General features: G+C 47.3%; 1 protein-coding gene across 8 annotated transcripts in view; it reads right to left on the bottom strand.

Moving 5' to 3' along the window:
* Window positions 1–15,109, bottom strand: part of LOC120669789 (lysine--tRNA ligase, chloroplastic/mitochondrial-like) — a 31,239-nt gene extending 16,130 nt beyond the window's left edge. For 6 of the 8 annotated variants that reach the window (XR_005672808.1, XR_005672807.1, XR_005672811.1 and 3 more), the window contains exons 1-11: window positions 14,761–15,109; window positions 14,415–14,627; window positions 6,868–6,979; window positions 6,248–6,356; window positions 5,943–6,000; window positions 4,946–5,095; window positions 4,589–4,657; window positions 2,626–2,733; window positions 1,984–2,076; window positions 1,752–1,856; window positions 659–865 (exon numbers count right to left, since the gene is read on the bottom strand). Coding sequence is in view for 3 of the 8 variants with exons in the window: in XM_039949631.1 (XP_039805565.1) it covers window positions 659–865; window positions 1,752–1,856; window positions 1,984–2,076; window positions 2,626–2,733; window positions 4,589–4,657; window positions 4,946–5,095; window positions 5,943–6,000; window positions 6,248–6,356; window positions 6,868–6,979; window positions 14,415–14,627; window positions 14,761–15,009 (1,473 nt within the window). In the remaining 5 variants the exon portion in view is untranslated. The remainder of the gene's footprint in view (window positions 1–658; window positions 866–1,751; window positions 1,857–1,983; window positions 2,077–2,625; window positions 2,734–4,588; window positions 4,658–4,945; window positions 5,096–5,942; window positions 6,001–6,247; window positions 6,357–6,867; window positions 6,980–14,414; window positions 14,628–14,760) is intronic. The other 2 variants (XM_039949629.1, XM_039949630.1) reach the window with 2 other exon arrangements.
* Window positions 15,110–20,332: the final 5,223 nt, after the last annotated feature.

Here is a 20,332-nt window from a genome sequence, read left to right on the forward strand (position 1 = left end):
AATGCTAATCTAACTGCTGTCCTAGAGATGACACTAACTGCTGTCCTAGAGAGGAAAGTCCAAGATGCTAAAGAGTGCTGCTATGGTCCATGCAAGGACCATGTGCTGCAGCCCCACAAAGACCAAGAGGACACAAGAGTTATCCATCATAGGTTCCCCAAACTCTAACCAGTGCATCTAATATTCATGCTACCTGCAGTTCTCGGCTTCAGCCTTCTACTGATGGGTGATGGCAAGGCAACAGCTAACAGAATATTGTTTTTTTTCTCAAACGAGCAGGAGAGCTGCGCATCAATATAGTAAGAAGAAAAAGGGGTTGGGGGGGTAAAGAGCCCCAAAACAAAAAATGTTACAGGATTAAAGGGTCTGTAACACACCCTGAAAACACACCCAAGCTGTCTCTCTAAGGAAAAAACTGAGCAGGACCAGACCACCTGACCAACTCAGCTAGGAGGTAGGAGCCAGAGCAAGGAGTTAGGAAACTCCTCGAACCCCTGCTATAGACCACTGCCTTCTGCTGTCTTCTGTTTATGATAAATAAAACTTCACCTTCTGTTTGCAGGAAAGCTATTTAATCCCACTTGTTAAAAAACCAAAGGATGACTCATTACCTTTATTGGAAACTAAAAAAAATTGTACAAAAAGACCCTAAAGATACCTCATTAAGAACATGTCCAACAGATGAACAGGATTGCAGTGAAGTACTTCCCCTGCTTCCTGTGTTGATCCCTGGCAGTCCTCTTGCAGCACTTTTAGCAGATTCAACATCTTGTCCGAAGATGTTGAAGTCGATTCCAGTTGCTTCTTTGACAAGAGAATGCATGGTCTCCCTCCTCCATGGTCTTTCAAGAGAAATTTCAGTTCCCTGTGTTTTATTAAACAGAACTATGTTAACTAATAATGGATATAAAGGCAGAAATATAAAGCTGTGTATGTCACGGCTCTGATCAGGGAGCCGTGCAGAGAGAAGGGGATTGGGGATTGCAAGGGTAAATAGATGCTGAACCAGACACTTGAGATCAGGCATGCCCACGGTGGCTGCGCGAATCTCAAGGCAGGTTAGATGAGGATCTATCCTGATAATTCTTCCTTGGTTGTCTTTATTGGTACATCTCTCTTTGTATAGAGAGTCTTTACTTGACCCTCAAGTAATATATCCAATTCTATGTCTAACCTTAACCCTAATGGAGGCCTAATAGGCCTAGTGTTGGTCCAGCGGACTGCCCATGATGTTGGTGGCTAATTTCCAACCATATCTGCACTAAAAGGTCAGGAAATGAAAATTCAATAGTAAATTGGTGAAACGGCACAATAAAAACAGATTTTAGGAAATATAGCTGTGATGGCCAGGTTGGCCCTGGCTTTGTGGTCCACTGGCAAGGCCCTAAAGGATAGGGGCGTACTGTTCACGTGGTCACTGTAGCGCTTTGGCTTGTTGGCTCTGCCAGGATTAGATCGAGTTGTTAGTTTGTTAGGGTTATCTGTTAGTCTGGGCAGCTATAAATATCTAGTTGCATCATCGGATACAATCAAACAAGAAGAACCCTAAAAGTAGTCAGAGCCTCCAGAGGGAGGGCCACGAACAGGTTCTTCATGCTATCCCTAGTTCTACCATATCAATAGCGAATCGGGATATAAGCAACAAACTACAGCATGATTTTTCTGTGATAAAGCATGCATGTCCACACAAATCTAATAAAAAAAACATGTGATGTAAGCTGAGAACAAATGTCACGATAAAGATGGATTACCTGATAATCAATCTTAAGCTTGCCATGAGTAGCCATAGTACATCGAACAACAATTTCTTCAGCCATTTTCATCATGCTTTCATAGTCTGAATATGCTTCATACATCTAGTTTGCAAATACAAACTAACAAATCAGATCCAATTTAAAGTAGCCCATTGCACATTTCATTAATCACATGCATATTTGGAGAGGGATGTGTGTGTGCGCAGGGGGCACAGGGTGGCGCTCCTACCTCAATGGTGGTAAATTCAGGATTATGACGAGTAGAGATGCCTTCATTCCGGAAAATTCTTCCAATCTCGTATACCCTCTCAAGCCCTCCAACCTGAACACTTTGTCAATGGTACTCATAACATTGAAAATAAGAAAATGAATGGTGCTGAGGTAAACCAGATGTACAACTCAATGGAACCTTGGCCCAGTGCATGGTCTCATTGGCACCCATCAAATACTTAAGAACAGGAAAAAAGGTGTGATACACCACTGCTATAGCATAAAATCTCAAAGTGTTTCCTCTAAAAAGAAACATAATATGCCCCAAAATGTCCGATTTAGTATTTTAGAAAAAAATAATTGATTTCAACCAGTAGAGACACATGTAGCTAATCTGGAAAAACTACAAATCTTATTGATTAATAGTTGCTTTAACATGCTAAATTAAGACCAAACTGAAATTAACAGAATACCATGGTGTCTGTTATATATGACTTCCCTAAATTTATGAAGATACTACATGCAGCATTACCTAGTAACAGTCTTATCAATTTACAAGAAAGAAATTGTATCACATAAAACGATATTGTCATGGACTGGTTTGAGAATCTACTATGTAGTTACCGAAAACTAAAGAACAAAACCTGAACTGTAACCTCACCAACATCCTTTTCAAATGCAGCTCTGTTGCAATCCTCAAGTAAAGATCTCTTTGAAGTGAGTTATGATAGGTTATGAAAGGTCTAGCTTCAGCACCACCTGCTGCTCCCTGTTTTTACCATTTTGATGTGTAATATTGTAAAAAATACAGTAGTAACAATTCAAGCATAAGCATACAAAAAGGACCTAATTCTTTTATAATCTTATTATGCAAGGTTGCATCACAGCTGCATAGATGTGCTAGCATTGCTTGAGAAAGAAAGACAAGTATATGAATGATATGTCTCTACTTTTCTGATCTTTGGCTTTACAGCCTATGTGCATTATCAAAGATGATGATTCCCACAGTTGGAATCCAATATGCCAATGTTTGAAGCTAGTCAGCCCTGAATAAATTCCAGGCCAAGCAATCTAGTGAATGTAGTTGGTGAAATCCTGCGGTAGAGAGACAGAATCTGGGGGGGGGGGGGGGGGGGGGCTTTCATATATATAGCCAATATGCCTTGGTATACAATGATATAATAAAGTATACATGGCAAGCTACAATCATGGGCTATACATGCCTAATACCCACCTGCAGTCACAACGGGAGGACCACAAACACAAAGACCGGACCTAAAGTCATGAACAAGTAGGCCTTTGGTCATGATGTCCGCATACTGATGAGATGACGAGACATGGACACAGACTTGCCCAGAGCGACCTTCTCGTGCACAAAGTGAATGTCGGTCTCGATATTCTTCGTGCAGCAAGGGTCAACAGGGTTAGCTATCATGTAGTGGTGCTAACATTGTCACCGTAGATGACAGTCGCTGTGGAGATCGAGACATGGAGCTCCTGAAGCAATTGGCAAAGCCAACAACACTCGGCCACAAAGCAACTGCACAGTACTCTACCTCAGCACTGGAGCACGAGACTGTGGTCTGCTGTTTGGATGACCAAGATACCAGATTGTCGCCGAGGTAGATGCAATAGCCGGACGTGGAGCTTTTGGAGTCAAGGCAGCCATCCCAATCCGTGTCGGAGTACGCAATGAGGGACAAAGTGGACTCGGTGCCGATGTCAAGCCTGGGGGAAATGGTGCCCATCAGATTGCGTAGGATGCGCTTGATCAGCAGTTGCTGTGAGGATCATGCATGAAGAGGCGCACTTGCGAATTGCAGATGCCAAATCGGGTTGAGCACCAAGTACTCCAGAAAGACTACTATACTTGGACGGGTTGGCAATAGTTGCGCCATCAGAAGTCGAGAGCTTGGCCCGAGTGTCAACAGTTGTCATCGTTGAGTTACACTCGGCCATGACAGCACACTGCAGCAAGTCGAGGGCATACTATCGCTGGGACAAGAACAGGCCGTTAGAGAAGCATGTGACGACGATGCCCAAGTGGTCCAGGTCGGTCTGTCATGGCAAACTTGAAGTGGAGCCACTCGGTAATGAGCTAGAGTAGAGCCGTCGACAAAGCGGTGAGTATGATGTCACGTAGAGCAGCAGATAGGCTACACAATCACGAAGCGGCAAATACAATGTCGAAGGTCAAAGCAGTGAACCCAAGGTGGCGAAGGTAGGTAGCGAACCACTGGTACCACACTCTGGGTGCCTTCTTCAGACAACAAGTTCTCTGCAACTCCTCGACCATGGCAGCTTGCCAATTTGGGTCGACCAACCTACTGTGGTAGTTTGCCATGAGTGGCGTTGATGCGGAGTGGTTCATGATCTGAGCCTGATGAAGAGTACTGGTTTGCAAATGAGTCATAGGGCAGTGCTGGACGGGAGCCAGCCTAGGAGCAGGATTCGTCTAGTTGTGCTATAACTACCTAGTCGAGGGGATTCGTCTGCATATGTACCTACACCTGTACATTACTCTGATTGGGACATGCAAAAGAGTAGAGTTGCACCTCTAAGAATTTTCACAGGAATAAACATAAAAAATAGCATCAGTTAACCCAGAGAATTTCAGTATACACCTGTAGAACTGGAGTTTCAACTTCAATGAAACCAAATGATTCCATTGTCTTGCGGATTTCAGAAACAACCTGTCAAAAATGTAAATATCCAAGTTAATAGTAAAAGAAGTTGTCATGAATTACCTATTTTGGGAGGACCTAAGGACTTGTTCTTACAATATGATAACATACACATTAATTTCTTTCTCCATCCCATAACCGCACTTTAACATCTAAAGAAACATGTGGTCTATCTCACACGCAATATTTGGATGATATAGGTCCAAATTAAATGATAATAGTTCTAGTTAATAAATAATAACCCATCAGTTATATATATATATAGAGAGAGAGAGAGAGAGAGAGAGAGAGAATTACTGATATTTCATCCTTGTGAGATTGACAATTTTGTACCAAAGGTGTATTTTGAGTATACTGAATTAGTATAGCTATCCTTCCTATGGCACAGCAATCCAATTTTGCTTGGTCCCAAAACAGAATTCCTTTTTTCTCTACTTTGTTCCTTGTCTATAGGGAAATTACATGTTATTCAAGGCATCAATAGAACCCACAAGTTTTTGGGTCCTACTTATTTTCATTGTCTTCAGAATAGTAGAATAATTTAATTTTGAATAGCGGCTAAGATCTTGGTAAAACCTAAGTTAGATCAATAAGATAACTGTATGAGCTATTTGTATTTTTGTATTGCTCTCCAGTTGTGTTCATATTCACTAATTTTTCTGGCACTACTAAACAAATATTTTTTGAACCAAAATTATTAAACAAATATTTAATAGGAGAAATGTGGTAACGGCAAGGCTAAAATGCAATAAGGTGCATTCTCTGTACAAAATGCACCCACCCTGCAATTGCAATCGAGAGAATACATCAATTGCAACTAGGTGAATAGACCAATTGCAATTTGACGGAACTGATTGCAACTGGGTGTGAACTAGTTGCAACTGGACATGAACTAGTTGCAACTCAGACTGACCCGGTTGCAACTGGACGCGACCCGCTTGCAACTCGGACAAAATGCAACCGGTTCGTGTGTAGTTGCAACTGGTCGGTCTGAGTTGCAACTGGTCGCATCCAGTTGCAGCCGCATCGGTCTGAGTTGCAACTAGTCTGTCCAGTTGCAACTAGTTCGCGCTCAATTGCAATTAGTCCCATCTAGTTGCAATTGGTCTATTCTCCCAGTTGCAATCGGTGTAGTCTCTTGGTTGCAACTTCAGGGTGGGTGCATTTTATACAGAGAATGCACTTTTTGGTGTTTGGCCAACTATCTACAAATCGGTAAATAGAGAATACTTTGGCTTTTACTTCACATCTAGTTCACAAGTTTCCGAATGAAAATTCAGCAATCCATGTATACCTTTGCTCTAGTGCGGAATACATCAGCAACCTCAGGATTTGCGATCATGTCAACATACCTGTCATGAATCAAAGATGGCTCAGATGAACCTTCCATTTCACATGAAAATCTTGCGATTGAAAACCAGGACCAAAGAAATAGAAATAAAGATGCTGAAGCGAGAATTCTGAAGGGGGGAGGGGGGCATTTATATCAATTAGTCAAGCTTGTACACTAATTGCACATATTAGAGTATTAAATGGCTACTGGTTACAAAATGAAGAAAATCTAACTTGGAAGGTAGATGAAGCAAGGTCAAAGCCAACCTTTGACGATAACGTTTGTCGACATCAGTTAACCCATGATACTTGTCTGGTAGTGGGAGTAAGGATTTTGTGAGGATCTCAAAATTTTTCGTATAAAGAGATAGTTCCCCTACAGCGAAAACCAACATGTCAAGAATACAAACAATAGGTAAACAACAAAATAAGGATAAGCAATAAATCAATACTATGATATCTAAGATTAAACACTGAAATCAAGCACTATAATCAGGAGTATAGCCCTGGACTCTAGAAGCCCAGGTTGATTAATTGCGCAGTCTGTTATTTAGCTGTTTTACTAATTCTGTCTGCTAAGTGAACCAGGTAAGCTTAGCTATAACTTTTCATTATTCAAATTTCATTTCCATCAGGTGGTAATACTAGGAACCCAATCGACACAAAACAAATTCTCCACAAAGTTAAAGTTTAGGCAGCATAATGCTGAAAAAAAGGGAGTCTAAGAGCAAACTTGATGTTTCAATGTTTACTCGGCCAAATAAGAACAATACTGGCAACTCTGAGCAAATTACTGTAGCTTCGCGAAATTGATATCCTGTGCTTCAAAATTTAGATGAATACTGAACAGCAAAGACATAGAGAAATTAAATATTTAGTTACTGAACCTTTCTCTGTCTTCTTTATGGATCCACTTGCACCTATGATATCACCAATATCAATAAATGCCTTCAGTTGTTCAAATTGGTCCTCCGTCAGGTTGTCTTTCTCGCAGTAAAGCTATCAATAGCCAAAAGAAAGAAATGCTCAGAAACACACAATCAGTACCATACAAGTTATCATATTTGTCTAGCTACTAATAATAATAAATTCAATTAAAACTGCAGAGCATGATCTACCACATTTACATAGTGCACTCGAGAAAGAAGATGCATGCTGGCATAATGAAGACTGTTGGACATATATGGTGGACTGGTTAGGTCGGCCCTTTGGGTTGTGGGGTTCCTGGCTGCACAGGCCTATGTGCCGTGTGCCGGCCCCTCCCAGGATAGCTTTTAGGTCAAGTATCTAGATTAGGCAAGCATTTCCTTGATTGGTATTGTTTCCATAAACCCTAGGACATCCTTGCCTATATCTTGTACATGCGCTTTGCACCAACATCAATCAATTATCCCGAGCCATACTTGCTTTCATGGTACCACGCTCCTTGTGCTCAGCCTGGGCGGTGGCCTCGAGGGTGGCGGCGTCGGGAGGTAGAGTCCCAGCCAAGCACAAGGCCGCTGTTGCTACTGTTCCTGATCCTGATGGCGCCGACGACAACGCCAAATGTCGCACAACTAGGATCAAGACGCCGTTAATGACGCCATGCTTCTTCATGAAGCCGCGGCCCTCCGAAACCTCCATGCTCAGGCCGTCGCCGTTCAGAACATCTAGAGCCTCGTCCATACCGCCCTCGACGTCAACTCTAGTAGCTACTCCCGGTGACACAGGAAGATCCTCCCCGTCATCAGCAAGTACTCCTTCTAGGACCACATTCTCCTTGACGCTCCTACCCTAGTCACCCTTGACTAGGTGCACATGGACTATGTTGCCCGGCCCTAGATCTCCGGATCGACCTCCAACAACCTTCGACGCCGTCCTCGACCGTGACTCCACCGCCGGCAAGGCCTAGCTTGCGATGGAAACCCGGTTCCATGAGAACCACGAGACGCGTACCTTCTTTCTCGACGCAGAGCTCCAGAACTTCATCCAAGGTGATCTTTCCATCACCGATCACAACAGGCGCTTCAAGCAAATGGCAGACTTCCTTCGCGAGCTCGATGAGCCCGTTACCAACAAAACCCAGGTGTTGAACATCCTTTGCTGCCTCAACGAGCGATACACCACTCTCGGGCTGCATCTTCGTCACGGACGCCTGTTCCCCTCGTTCCTGGCATCGACCTCCTCCTAGAGCAACTAACCACAGCACATCGTCCCTCCACCTCCTCCACTTCGCTGATCGCCACTTGGTGCCCCCAAACCCCACCCACCCACCCCCGCCCCCACCAGCCTCCGAACTCCGGCGGTGGTTCCTGTGGCAGCTCTGGGGGTAGCTCCAGCAGGTCCTCCCATCCTCAGCAAGCAGCCGGGATGGCGACACCCCATCCTCGTCATATAGCAACAGGACAGGCGATCCTGCACGCCCTCCTGCCCCAGCGCTAGCGCGTCGGCTCCCCTTGGGACTTGGGCATCCCTCCTAAAACCGCAGACTGAGTCCATCTAGATGTGGCCCGGAGGGCTACATCACATGACCAGGCCTGCAGCTGCAGCAAGCCCTGCTTGCCCAGCATGCACACGCCTAGGCATTGGTAGGCTTAGAAGCCCAGCTACAGGCGCCAAACAGCTCTAGGCGTAGGCCTAGCAAGCTCAACTCCAGGCGCAGTAGGCTGCATGGCCTCAGGCGGTACTGTGGGGTGCTCCCAGCGTCTACAGTCTGATTGTTGGCTTCCCTTCGGGACCAGCAATTCCTGGCATCTACTCTCGGCACCATGATGTTGAACCCTCCACAGATTAATGAATCGTACTTTAGGTGCTTCCTCTCTCATGACCTCTGACACCAGTACTCTATCCTCTGCATCATTCCCATGGTATCCTTCACCGTCTTCAAATGTTGTTGGTAACAATTATGTGATTCCTGTTACCGCCACTGGCACAGCACGGCTTACTAGGATCTTCTCTCTTAATAATGTTCTCGTTTCTCCGAATCTTATTAAGAATCTTAATTTTATTCGCCAGTTTATCTCTAACAACAATTGTTCTGTTGACTTTGATCCGCTAGTTGTTCTGTGCAATAGCTCTAGGCCGCTCTACCCCTTGCAGCTCCCTGCAGCCACCTCTCTTGTCACTAGCAGCACCTTGTCTCTCTGGCACTGTTGCCTCAGTCATCCCTGTCATGAAGCCCTCACCAAGCTCGCTCCTGCCATTCTGTTCTATAATAAAGACACTAGCACCTCTCTCTATCGTACGTTCCAGTTAGGCCGCCATATACGCCTACCTTTTCATACTTCTACTTCAAGTGCATCTAGTCATTTTGATCTTATACATTATGACCTATGGACCTCTCCCATTGGCATTGTTTAGGGTTATAAATATTATTTGGTCATTCTCGACGATTGCTCGCACTATTTGTGGATGTTTCTGTTATACCTTAAGTCTGACACATATTCTATTCTTGCTAATTTCTTTGCTTATGTGACCACTAAGTTCGGCACCACCATTAAGGCAATCTAGTGCGACAATAGTCATGAGTTTGATAACTCCAACGCTACACATTCCTCTTTACGCATGTGGTTCATCTCCGCATGTCCTACCCCTAGACTTCTTCCTAGAACGGTAAAGTTGAACGCATTATTCGCACCACTAATAATGTTGTTCGCTCGCTCCTGTTTGAAGCTAGCATGTCGTCCTCTTACTAGGCCGAAGCTCTTGCCACGGCCACATATCTGCTCGAGATCATGCCCACCAAGTCCAGTTCGCTATGCCGCATTTTGCTCTTTGTGGCACCTTGTCATCATATGCTCATCTTCACATCTTTGAATGCAAGTGTTACCCCAACCTCTCCGTCACAGCTAGCCACAAACTCACTCCATGTTCTACTCTTTGCGTCTTTCTTGACTACTATGCTCACCACAAACGATACCGCTGTCTTGATCTCGTTTCCAACCGGGTCATCATCTCGCGTCAAGTCACCTTCGATGTGGCAATGTTTCCCTATGTCGAGCAGCATACACCACCCGACCTAGCGGACTTTGATTTCCTAGATGATTTCACTAACCATGCGCCAGCCCCATAGGACTGTGACATCGTTTTCCCCCTGCAGTACACATTGGTGGCAACGATTCTGTCACCGCCCTGCCACGCTCGGCCCCCGACACCTACTCTTCACTGCCTGCGCAAGGCACGGCACGGCTGGTCCTCTTGCACGAGTGACCGGCCTGCTGCCACACACGGCCCCCCGATAGGCGTGCCTGCAGCCGACCTCGGCTTCGGCCGGCTCTCAGTCGGGAGGTAGCCAGCTTCGATCGGCCATCAGTCAAATTTTTAGCTCAAAATTGTATAGGATTAGAGCCTGACCCTTGAATTATCGAAGCCAAATTTCAAGGCCCTTTACCACCCCTTGTTCCGCCACATCTACACCCACCGCGCAGTCTGCTCGAGCACCAGTCCCCCACCCTCCCAAAGGGCGCAGTGCCGGTTCCTCCTGTGGTGAACTGGCACTCCATGACCACAAGGGCAAAGCGTGGTTTTCATCTTCCAGCTCTGTACCACACCGCGCCCTTGTCGCCCATTCCGAAAACCTTCTGTAGTGCTTTGTCCAATCCTAATTGGCGGGCTGCTATGGAGGAAGAACACACTGCCCTGCATGAAGAACATGGGACTTGGTTCCTCACCCGCCTCGGATTAATGTCGTCATCAGCAAATGGATCTACAAGCACAAGTTCCTACATGATGGTTCCCTTGAGGGCTACAAGTCTCGGTGGGTTCTTCGCGGCTTCACTCAGGGACCCGGTGTGGATTTCGCCGAGAACTTAAGCCCAGTTGTGAAGATTGCTACAGTTCGCACGGTTTTGCCCTTGGCTCTATCTCTCGAAGATGGTCAATTCACCAGCTTTATGTGAAGAATGTATTCTTCATGGGACCCTATACGAGACTGTCTACTTTGCCCAGCCTGCAAGTTTTGAGGATCCTCTTAACCTATGGGCCGAAACAGGCTCCTCGTGCTCGGTAGAGCAGCTTTGCTGCATATCTACTTAGTTTGGGATTCGTTAAGGCCAAGTCAGACACATTTGTTTGCCTACCGTCATGGCACCGACATCATTTATTTACTGCTATATGATGATGACAATATCCTCATAGCCTCCTCATCAGATATACTCTGGCGTACCATTTTGCAGCAATTCTCTAAGAAGGATCTTGGCGAGCTTCACAACTTTCTGCGAATGCACATTCAACGTTGTGGCCTAAAACTATCTCTCAGCGGCAGTATATGCTTGACATACTAGATCGCACTGGCGTGGCTAAGAAGCCATGTTCTACGCCCGTGGACACCAACCCCGAACTGGCGGCAGATGATCCATGTTCCAGATGCTTCAGATTTCCGCAACCTCAAGTACCTCACTTTCACCGGGTCGGATATTGCTTATTCAGTTTAGCAGGTTTGCTTACACATGCACGATCTGTGTGAGCCCCATCTTGCTGCATGAGAGGAACTCTTCACCTGGGCTTGCTTCTCCATTCGTCTTCGCAGAGTGAGCTAACTATGTACTTAGATGCTGATTGTACCAGTTGTCTAGCCACTCGCAAATCCACCTTAGGTTATGTGGTGTTCCTTCACGACAACTTGTTTCTTAGTCGTCAAAGCGTCAGAACAGTCTCCTGGTCCAGTGCAGAAGCAGAGAATCACGCCGTGGCTAATGGGTTGCAGACACAACCTTGCTGCGACAGCTTCTCCTCGAGCTCCACAATCCACCTCTGCACGCTTTGTTGGTCTACTGCCAACATCAGCATCGTGTACATGTCCACCAACCCCGTACAACACCAACACACCAAGTTCATTGAGATTGATCTTCACTTCATCCGGAAGCTTGTGTTGTTGGATGTCCTCATCATGCATGTTCCAACATCATCATAGTATGCCGACATCTTGACCAAGGCGCTTTCGTCTTCAGTGTTCATGAAGTTCAAATCCAGTCTGAACATCTACCGACAATCAGACTGCAAGGGCGTCTTAGATATATACGGTGGGCTAGTTAGGCGGGCCCTTGGGTTGTAGGGTTGCTAGCCATAGGGTTGCTGGCTGCACGGGCTTGTGCCGTGTGTCGGCCCCTCCCAGGATAGCCTCTAGGTCAAGTATCTAGATTAAGCAAGGATCTCCTGGATTGGTATTGTTTCCATAAACCCTAGGACATCCTTGCCAATATATCTTGTACATGTGCATTGCACCCTAATCAATCAATTATCCCGAGCCTTACTTGCTTTCAAAGACTGTCATTACCTAATAGGTTTGGACCTTTCGTGCCTAATTTTTTTCCTCGGACATGCAAGAGGGCTCTATATCTTTATATTAAGAAAAAAAAAGTAGACAACCCGTACAACATACCCAAGACCACACTTGTTTGCTAAATATGAAAGCTATCACGACCAGACCCAAAATTCACTGATATCCAGCGGTAGGGCCGTTGGTTATGAGATACTTTGGCCCCCCGGGCCAGCTGCCCCCCCCCCCCCCACACACACACACAAATTAGCCCAATTGTCACGGGTACCCAAGGTTACAATATCATCCCCAAACTGCATCAAGCGGCCCTTCATCCAACAATTCATTGTTCCGTTTCCCAATCTGCCGATCGGCTCTCACGTAGACGTGCCAGCAACGCACCTTCCCTTGTGGCCCTACCCTTCTAGTGTTTTTCAGCTCCATTTGCTCACAAATCCAAACGTAGTGTGCTGGCAAGCAAGTAGAGGATGTCAGCACCAATGACTAACGCCCAGCATGTGCCCCTGCTACCTGATCGGCCATGTTGACTCTTGCTGTCTCGAGAGTCCAACCGTCCAAGCCATCTCATGCATTTTGTTTTCTTTCATGTGTTTTGTTTGGTTATTGAATATTGATTAATGCATCGTTTACTTTTGTTAATCTAGTGTTCAAATTTCAAGGAACACTAAAAAAATATTGCTTTTTCAAGTGATGATTATGCATGCATATAATGCTTTTTCAAGTAAAAATTATGGTAATATATGCACTTTGGTCCTTCAAATTTGCTCCAAGGGTCAAATTAATCCCTCAACTTTCAAAAAGATCAATTTGGTCCCTCAACTTATGTTTTTAGGTCAAATTTGTCCCTATACTTATGTAGTGCTCCATAATACCATGTGACTAATGCTATCGTTACCCTTGGCTATTTCCTCTCCTTCACAATCTGCATGTTTAGCAGTGGTGCAACAAGTAATCAAACATGTGCATGATATTCTTATGTGATCTAGACTAGATTAAATAATAAAGGGCATTTCAACAAACACGAGAGACATCAAATCAGCCGACGGAATAATAGATCTATTGTGATCTATTATTGATTGATTACAACTATACAATAATAAAAATTGAGTATGAGAAGGACCTAAGGGTAAAATTGACTTTTCACATCTATCTCATGGTATTATGGAGCATCACATCAATATAGGGACAAGTTTGGTTTAAAAACAAAAGTTGAGAGGCCAACTTGACCTTTGGGGCAAAGTTGAAGGATCAAAGTGACTATTTTGCCTATTTGTGCAATACTATAATTCTTATGTTGCTGTAAACTTATAGTATGAATGGTTATTGTTTCATATTAGCACTTATGTTTAGGCATTAACTAGGATTTTGCACAGGGCCTCAAAATTCTCCAGGATGCTATTGTTTTGTGTCCTTATAAATAAGGTTGAAATCACCCATCACAATCCAAGGTCTTTGACAGGCATCTCAGATATCTCTTAGTTCCTGTAGGAACAGCAGCTTCTCCACATTGCTTTGAGGCCCATACACAAATGTGAGCCACCAATCTTGGGTGTTGGGATGGAATTGGGCGGTCCTAAAAGAATCAACTCTACATGTGCTAGCAGGCCCAATGCAATGCACCAAGCGACAAGGATTACAACATCGAGGCTGGTCTGGGGATCAATGACTAATTGTTGTCTTCCATAAACTGACGGATGGATAAAAGATTATGCACTAAAGAAGGGACAACGAGGACATTGTTCAAGGTAAAGTTAGACGGACTAGTGGGTAAAATGGAATTCACAAGTTAGTGTGACCATTGCTGAAGCGACAAGGATTACAACTGATGCACCATCTGATGGTAGCGCTACGTAATTATCAAAATTTGAACCAAGTCTGGATAGGATAGTTCCATGAGAGACCTCTGTCATTGTTGTCTCCTGAATGCACACCACATCAACCCGGATGAACTCACAGGAGTGTGCTATGTACAAATGGCTTAAAAGTTCAACACTATCAAGCAGCATATCCACTTGATATGAAATTCTAAGGTGAAATAACCATGATAAGTTAGCACAGTACAAGAGAATGCTAGACAAGATCGCATTATATGAGTGTTGACTGCAAACATTAAGCTGACTGAAAATCAAGTTGGCTGATGAAATGAGGCAAGTCAGCTGCAAGAAGCCAAGAACCTACCTGAATAGTCCCAGTATCATCTCTTATAGTCATGAAAACAAGCTTTCCAAATGCCCTTCGGGCAACAATCCTGCCGGCAATGGAGACCGCTACCTCCTCAAAGATTTCACCATTTTCAAGATGGGTGTACTCTTCCTGAAGCTTCTTAGTCGTGTGAGTCCTATCCCACTTGTACGCATATGGCTCATAACCCTTTCCTCTTAGCTCCTCAACCTAACAACCAGACAGACGAACGACCCCAAGCATATCAGTAGCAACACCGACCAAGAATTGGGGGTAACAGAAGTACAGAACGCTCGCACCAAACAATGCAGAACTGAAGACGCACAGCAAAGGCAAACCTGACCTTTTTGAGGCGGATGGCGCGGATGGAGTCGCGGTCGGAGGTGGAGGTGGAAGCATTACGGCGACGACGGTCCTGAGGCAGCCGCGGCGGCGGCGGCGGCTGCTGCTGCTTCTGGTTCGTCGTGGCGGCAGCTGAAGAGCAGCAACGGAGGCGGAGGCGGAGTGGCCTAGCCGCGGAGGCGGCGGTGACAACGCGGGAGGCCGCGAAGCCGAGGAGATTGGAGGCCCTCCATGCCCGCAGAGCATCCATTACTCCGGGCCGGATGGGTGGCTGGAGTCTCCCGGACGACCGAACGAAACTAATCTGGTTGCGCCGGCGGCTAAGCCGCGGTGGGAGAGGGGCCAGTTCACCGCAACGGACAGACAACGCGGGCCCGAGTATAGGGCTCCGCTGGCGCCGTGGGCCCGTGGCTATGGGTGCGTTTGGTTCATTGTCTTATCCTAACATTTAACAGTTAGTTAGTGCGGTTGACGATCAAAATTAGCCGTGAGTCGTGACCTGTCTGACGGGTGTAGTTCTATGATCTGTCCAGCAGGAACCCGATCGGTCTGACCGGTGGGTTCGACCGGTCTGACCGATCCAAGAGGAGTCCGAGTAGATTTAGATTTTTTGTAGATCCAGATCTGTAAAAAAGATTTTTTTGATGGATAAGTTCATCTCACCCTATAAATATAAAAGGTTACGGCCGATTGAGTCATCATCCAATCGATCAAAAACATATCAATCTATTACTTTTCATTACTTTGCATTGTTTTTTGTCTTCCTCAAACCCTAGCTCTTCCAACCCTTATCTGTTATTCTTCTTGCGTCTCTACGACGTTTGAAGGCGTTTTAGATGGCCTGCCGATCCTAGAGCAATCTTACGCGCGCCTGCCCTGATGGGGTCCCTCCCGGGCGAGCGTTCGTCGGACTTCGCCGTTCTGCATCGGCAAACCGGTCTGACCGGTTACCCTGACCGGTATGATTGGTCTAAGCATCGGCGCCGGAAATCGTGCCGTCGCTCGCTGCGCGATCAAGCGCGTTCTTGTGTTGGCCATAAATTTGCGCCAACATATTTTGGCGACTCCGCTGGGGAAGAAAGATCTTGCTTATTATAAACCGATTTAATCTACTCCATCTATTACCATGGTGAAGTTGTCAAGTGGTGACGTTGATGCCAGCAACATTGTTAGGCCGTCTGTTGATGAATTGTCGGCTGAAGATCGTCAAGCGTATGAAGCCTTCATCAAGGAGTGCGAAGAGGAGAACCAACGGCGCAAAGAGAAACAAATCGAAGATAAACATTTGTGGTTCTTATCTCACTTGTCTAGGAACCGGAAGGGTGAAGTCTCCAAGGACAAGGAGGTGGTCATTCTTTCGGATGAAGAAGAACAAGCCAAAACAAATAATAATGTAAGTGCTTCAGCATCGCCTGCTATTTTGGAGCAATTTACTCAATTACTGGTTGATGGTCAAGAAAAGATGCTTGCTACTGTCCAAAACATGATTGATAAGTCATTAGGAAAGCAACCTTTGGCCAATGATAGTAGTGCTCCTATGTCTAGTGTTGCTGGTACTTTTCAAAATCATACTATGCTTCCTGAGTCATCGGCAATACCTGCACCACAGTACGGCATGCCGATGAACTTTTATGATGGTCAGAAACCTCCAGAGCAGTACAATACGAGTGGAGCGGTCAGATCGGTTTCACAAACCGGTCAGACCGGTTACCCAACCGGTCAAACCGGTCTTGGTGCTCTGGTGGCGTATCAGTCATCTCCTGAACCGATTACTAGTATGCTCCTGTTTCAGGCTGATTTTAGCCGAACAAATGGATTTACTGGTTATTGCATTCCTCCATACATCACTATGACTTATAATCTGTATACTATGCCTCCCCAAAGTTCGGGCTATTCATATGGTGCAATGCCAAACAATGGTTATTCGCAGCAAACACCATATACACAGCCGAATCATGTACCACAAATGCCGAATAATTCTAGTACCAATGTTCAAAGGCCAAATGATTCTTATTTTAATCAAATACTTGAGAAACATAAGAAAGATTTGGTTGTTATGTTTAAAGAGTCTTTTGGCATAGAACTAAAGGACAAGACTCTTGTCTGTCAAAAGCCTTATCCTGAGAGTTTTGATTCCATACCATATCCTCAAAATTTTAAGGTGCCAGAATTTATTAAATTCACTGGGGAGGATAGTAGAACTACATGGGAGCATGTTAGTCAGTTTAATGCACAAATGGAAATCTATGGTAGTCTTGATCATTTAAAAATTAGAATGTTCCCTTTGTCATTATCTGATACTGTTTTTTCATGGTTTTCGGCATTATCTCCTAATTCTATCCACACATGGTCTCAATTAGAGCGTAAATTTCATGAGCATTTTTACAATGGTGATAATGAATTGAGACTATGTCATTTAACATCGGTTAAACAAAAGCATGATGAGTCTGTTGCTGAGTATGTTAGAAGATTTAGAGATACAAAAACTGATGTTATAGTTTGGTTATTTCTGAAAATGATCTTGCTGAATTAGCTCTTAATGGTTTGAGATCCCATATTAAGGAAAAATTAGAAGGATATGAGTTTCTAACCGTTAATCAAGTGTTGCAGAGGGCTTTGGCTCAAGAAAGACGAAATAAAGATGCAAAGTTTAAACCCGATCGTCTTAGTATGCATGTGCTACAAGGAGAATCTTCATACGATGAGGGTAATGAAGTATATGCTGCTGAATTTGTATGGTCGTCTAATGATAAGCCCAGCACCTGTGCTTCTTTAAAGCCGATTCCTAAAAATCGGCATTGTCGTGGTGTGGCAAACCATAGCCGGGTGGCGGAATGCACCCGCCTCCGCCTAGAGGGTGAGTACTCGGGGGATAGCTAGCGACTAGTTCGATCTCGCTCAAGAACACGATGAACACAGCAGGTTTAGAGTGGTTCGGGCCGCCGGAGCGTAATACCCTACGTCCACTGTGTGTTGTATTGCCTTGCCTCGAGAGAGTCTGCGAAAGCTTGTGTGTCCTTGTCCTGTGCAGCGAGCGCCTCCCCTTTATATCTCAAGGGAGGCGCGTACATGGCTGCTGGGTCCCCGACAAGTGGGCCCAACGATGTAGTATAAAATAACATACTGTTCATACATTATGGCGTCGCAGGCGAAGGAGATATCTCTCCCGGATATCCTTGCCTGCTCCTAGAGTCCCCCGTTCAGCATGTCCAGGCGCTGTCTTGTCGGAACGGCGCCAGGCGTAGCTAGCGGCGTCGCCTGCCACATAGCTGAACAGGCCGTGTAGCTTGCGGCGTAGGTGGCATGATGGAAAAGTGTCGTGCCGTCGTATCCAATTAACGCGGCAGACGGACGCTGCGTCGGGTGCGGCGCAGGCGGCTGCACTGTGTACCTTGGTAATACGCGGTGCACAGTGAGGCCTGACAAAGGCTGCCCCGCGTGCCGCGGTGGCAGAGTACGCCTCAACCACCCGCATTGAATGCGGTGGTGGGCGAGTCTTCCAGCGGAAGGCTCACGCACGAGCCTGCGCCCGTGCCTTTGGGACACGTGGCGGCTCCGGATCCTCCGGCGGTATGTTGGTTCTACCGCGTGGGAGGTCCAGATGGGGGGTCCGGGACCTCGGCTGTCAGCTCGGAGCTTCCCTTCCTCAGGGACACGTGGCGTCTCCGGACCCGTCCCCAAGCGGGGAACGGGTCCGAGGCCATTGGCCTGGTGAGGTAAGGGCCTGACCCGTGGGGCCCGGCTGCTCCGTCCTTTGGGCGTAGCTACGGATAACTACGCGGGTCCTGACTTGCGGCAGTAGGAGTGGGTATCCCTTCTACAGGGTACCGACAGTGGCCCCCGGGCCCACCTCTGGGGAGATACGAACCCGCAGGTGGGGGCACTACTACGATTTGGCTCTGCTTAGCTTGAAGCTTCTTACTGCAGGGGTCTTGACCGGCTTTGACCATCCATCGGGTTGTTTGCTACCTCATCACATCGCAACGGCTTACTGACTCATGGTCCCCACGCACAGTGGTTCACCTAGTCACGCGCGCGACGCTCGGCATTGTTGCGGCCGGAGTAAATGGAATATTTACTACTGGCGCAGTTCCCGAAAAGCTTGGCCACGCCAGCGCTTAATACGCGCACGTCAGCTCAACTTCCGCCTCGCTTCGCGCGCGGGCGACGGTTCAGATCCCGCCTTTTCACACCTTTGTTTGTTACCCACTCTCCCCGACATGTGGGCCTGGGCCCCCTTGTCGTGGACTGGGCGGTTAACACCAGGTGCGGGCGTCGCTTGGGTTTCAGCGACGGTTTCGGGGCGCGCCGGTTGAGTCAGGCTTTATAATGGGGCGAACCGCATACCGCGGTTACTTTCCCGCATTCGCCTTCTTCCTCCCAACCTTTGCGCCCCTTTGCCTTCGAGCTTCCTCGCCCCTTGCTCCCCCGCGAAGATTGCTCCTCACCTCTACAGAGAGATGGCATCCCTTGCTCATCCCCACCGTTTCCAGTCCGAGGAGGAGCTGAGCACGGTGCGCCGCCTGCTAGGGTGGAGTGCAGAGGAGACTGCTTGGGGGATCCGAGCAGGCTCGGTTCCCCTCGGCAACCTGAGCGCCGGGGAGTTTGTGCTGTTCATCTCGCACATCTCCACCGGCTTGGGGTTGCCGATCTCCTCCTTTTTCCTGCTGCTGCTGGAAGATTTCGGCCTCCAACTTCAACACCGCACTCCATCCTCCTGACGGCCATCTTCGTGTACATGTGCAAGATGTTCGTGGGGGGTGCGGCCCTGCGTCATCCTCTTCCGCTACTTCTTCCAGTTGGTGAAGTCCGGGAAGAGCAAAGACGAAGTGGGGGCATACTATTTCCAAACGACCCCCTCTTGCGTCATACTATTTCCAAACGAGGAGCGACCTGCAGTCGCCGTACATCCCCGGGCTCCATGGCAGGAAGTGGGAGGTGTGGCGCAAGGAGTGGGTCATCGCCACCACTGAAGCCAACGAGCGCCTAGTCATGCCGACCGAGGAACCCGCCTCCGACCGGGGATCCTGGAGGGCCAAGCCATCCCTGCCGCCGGATTTCGACTCCGTGCTGGGCAAGATCAAATTGCTGGCGGAGAGCGGCCTCACCTCGCTGCACGTGCTCGGAGATTTCCTGAAGCGCCGGATCGCCCCCCTGAAGCAGCGGTCGCGCCCCGCTTGGAGCTTCACCGGCCTCAACGACTACAGTAGGACCCACCGCGGAGAGGGGAGCGACCTGACCCAGGAAGCCTTGGAGGTCCTGGTGCGGGCGGTGATGGGGGAAACCTTCGTCCCGGAGCACCTGATTCTCCCCCAGGGCGTCGTCCCCCCTCTGCGAGGACTCGCGCCTGAGGACGGCGGTGCTGGCCACCCTGCCGACGCTCGACGACGGTGGGCTGGCCGCACGCCAGACCGGAGGCGACCCGAACCGTGGGCTCCGGATCCCTGGTGTGTCCGGGGATCAAGCTATGCCGAGCACCGCGGGGTCCGGCCCCACTACGAAGGGCAAGCAGGCTGTGGCAGGCAGCGCCGCCACAAGAGGTCCCAGCCTGGTCCGGAGCAGTTCCGGTGTGT

Source organism: Panicum virgatum, chromosome 4N (assembly GCF_016808335.1).
Source record: "Panicum virgatum strain AP13 chromosome 4N, P.virgatum_v5, whole genome shotgun sequence".
Taxonomy (NCBI): Eukaryota; Viridiplantae; Streptophyta; class Magnoliopsida; order Poales; family Poaceae; genus Panicum; species Panicum virgatum.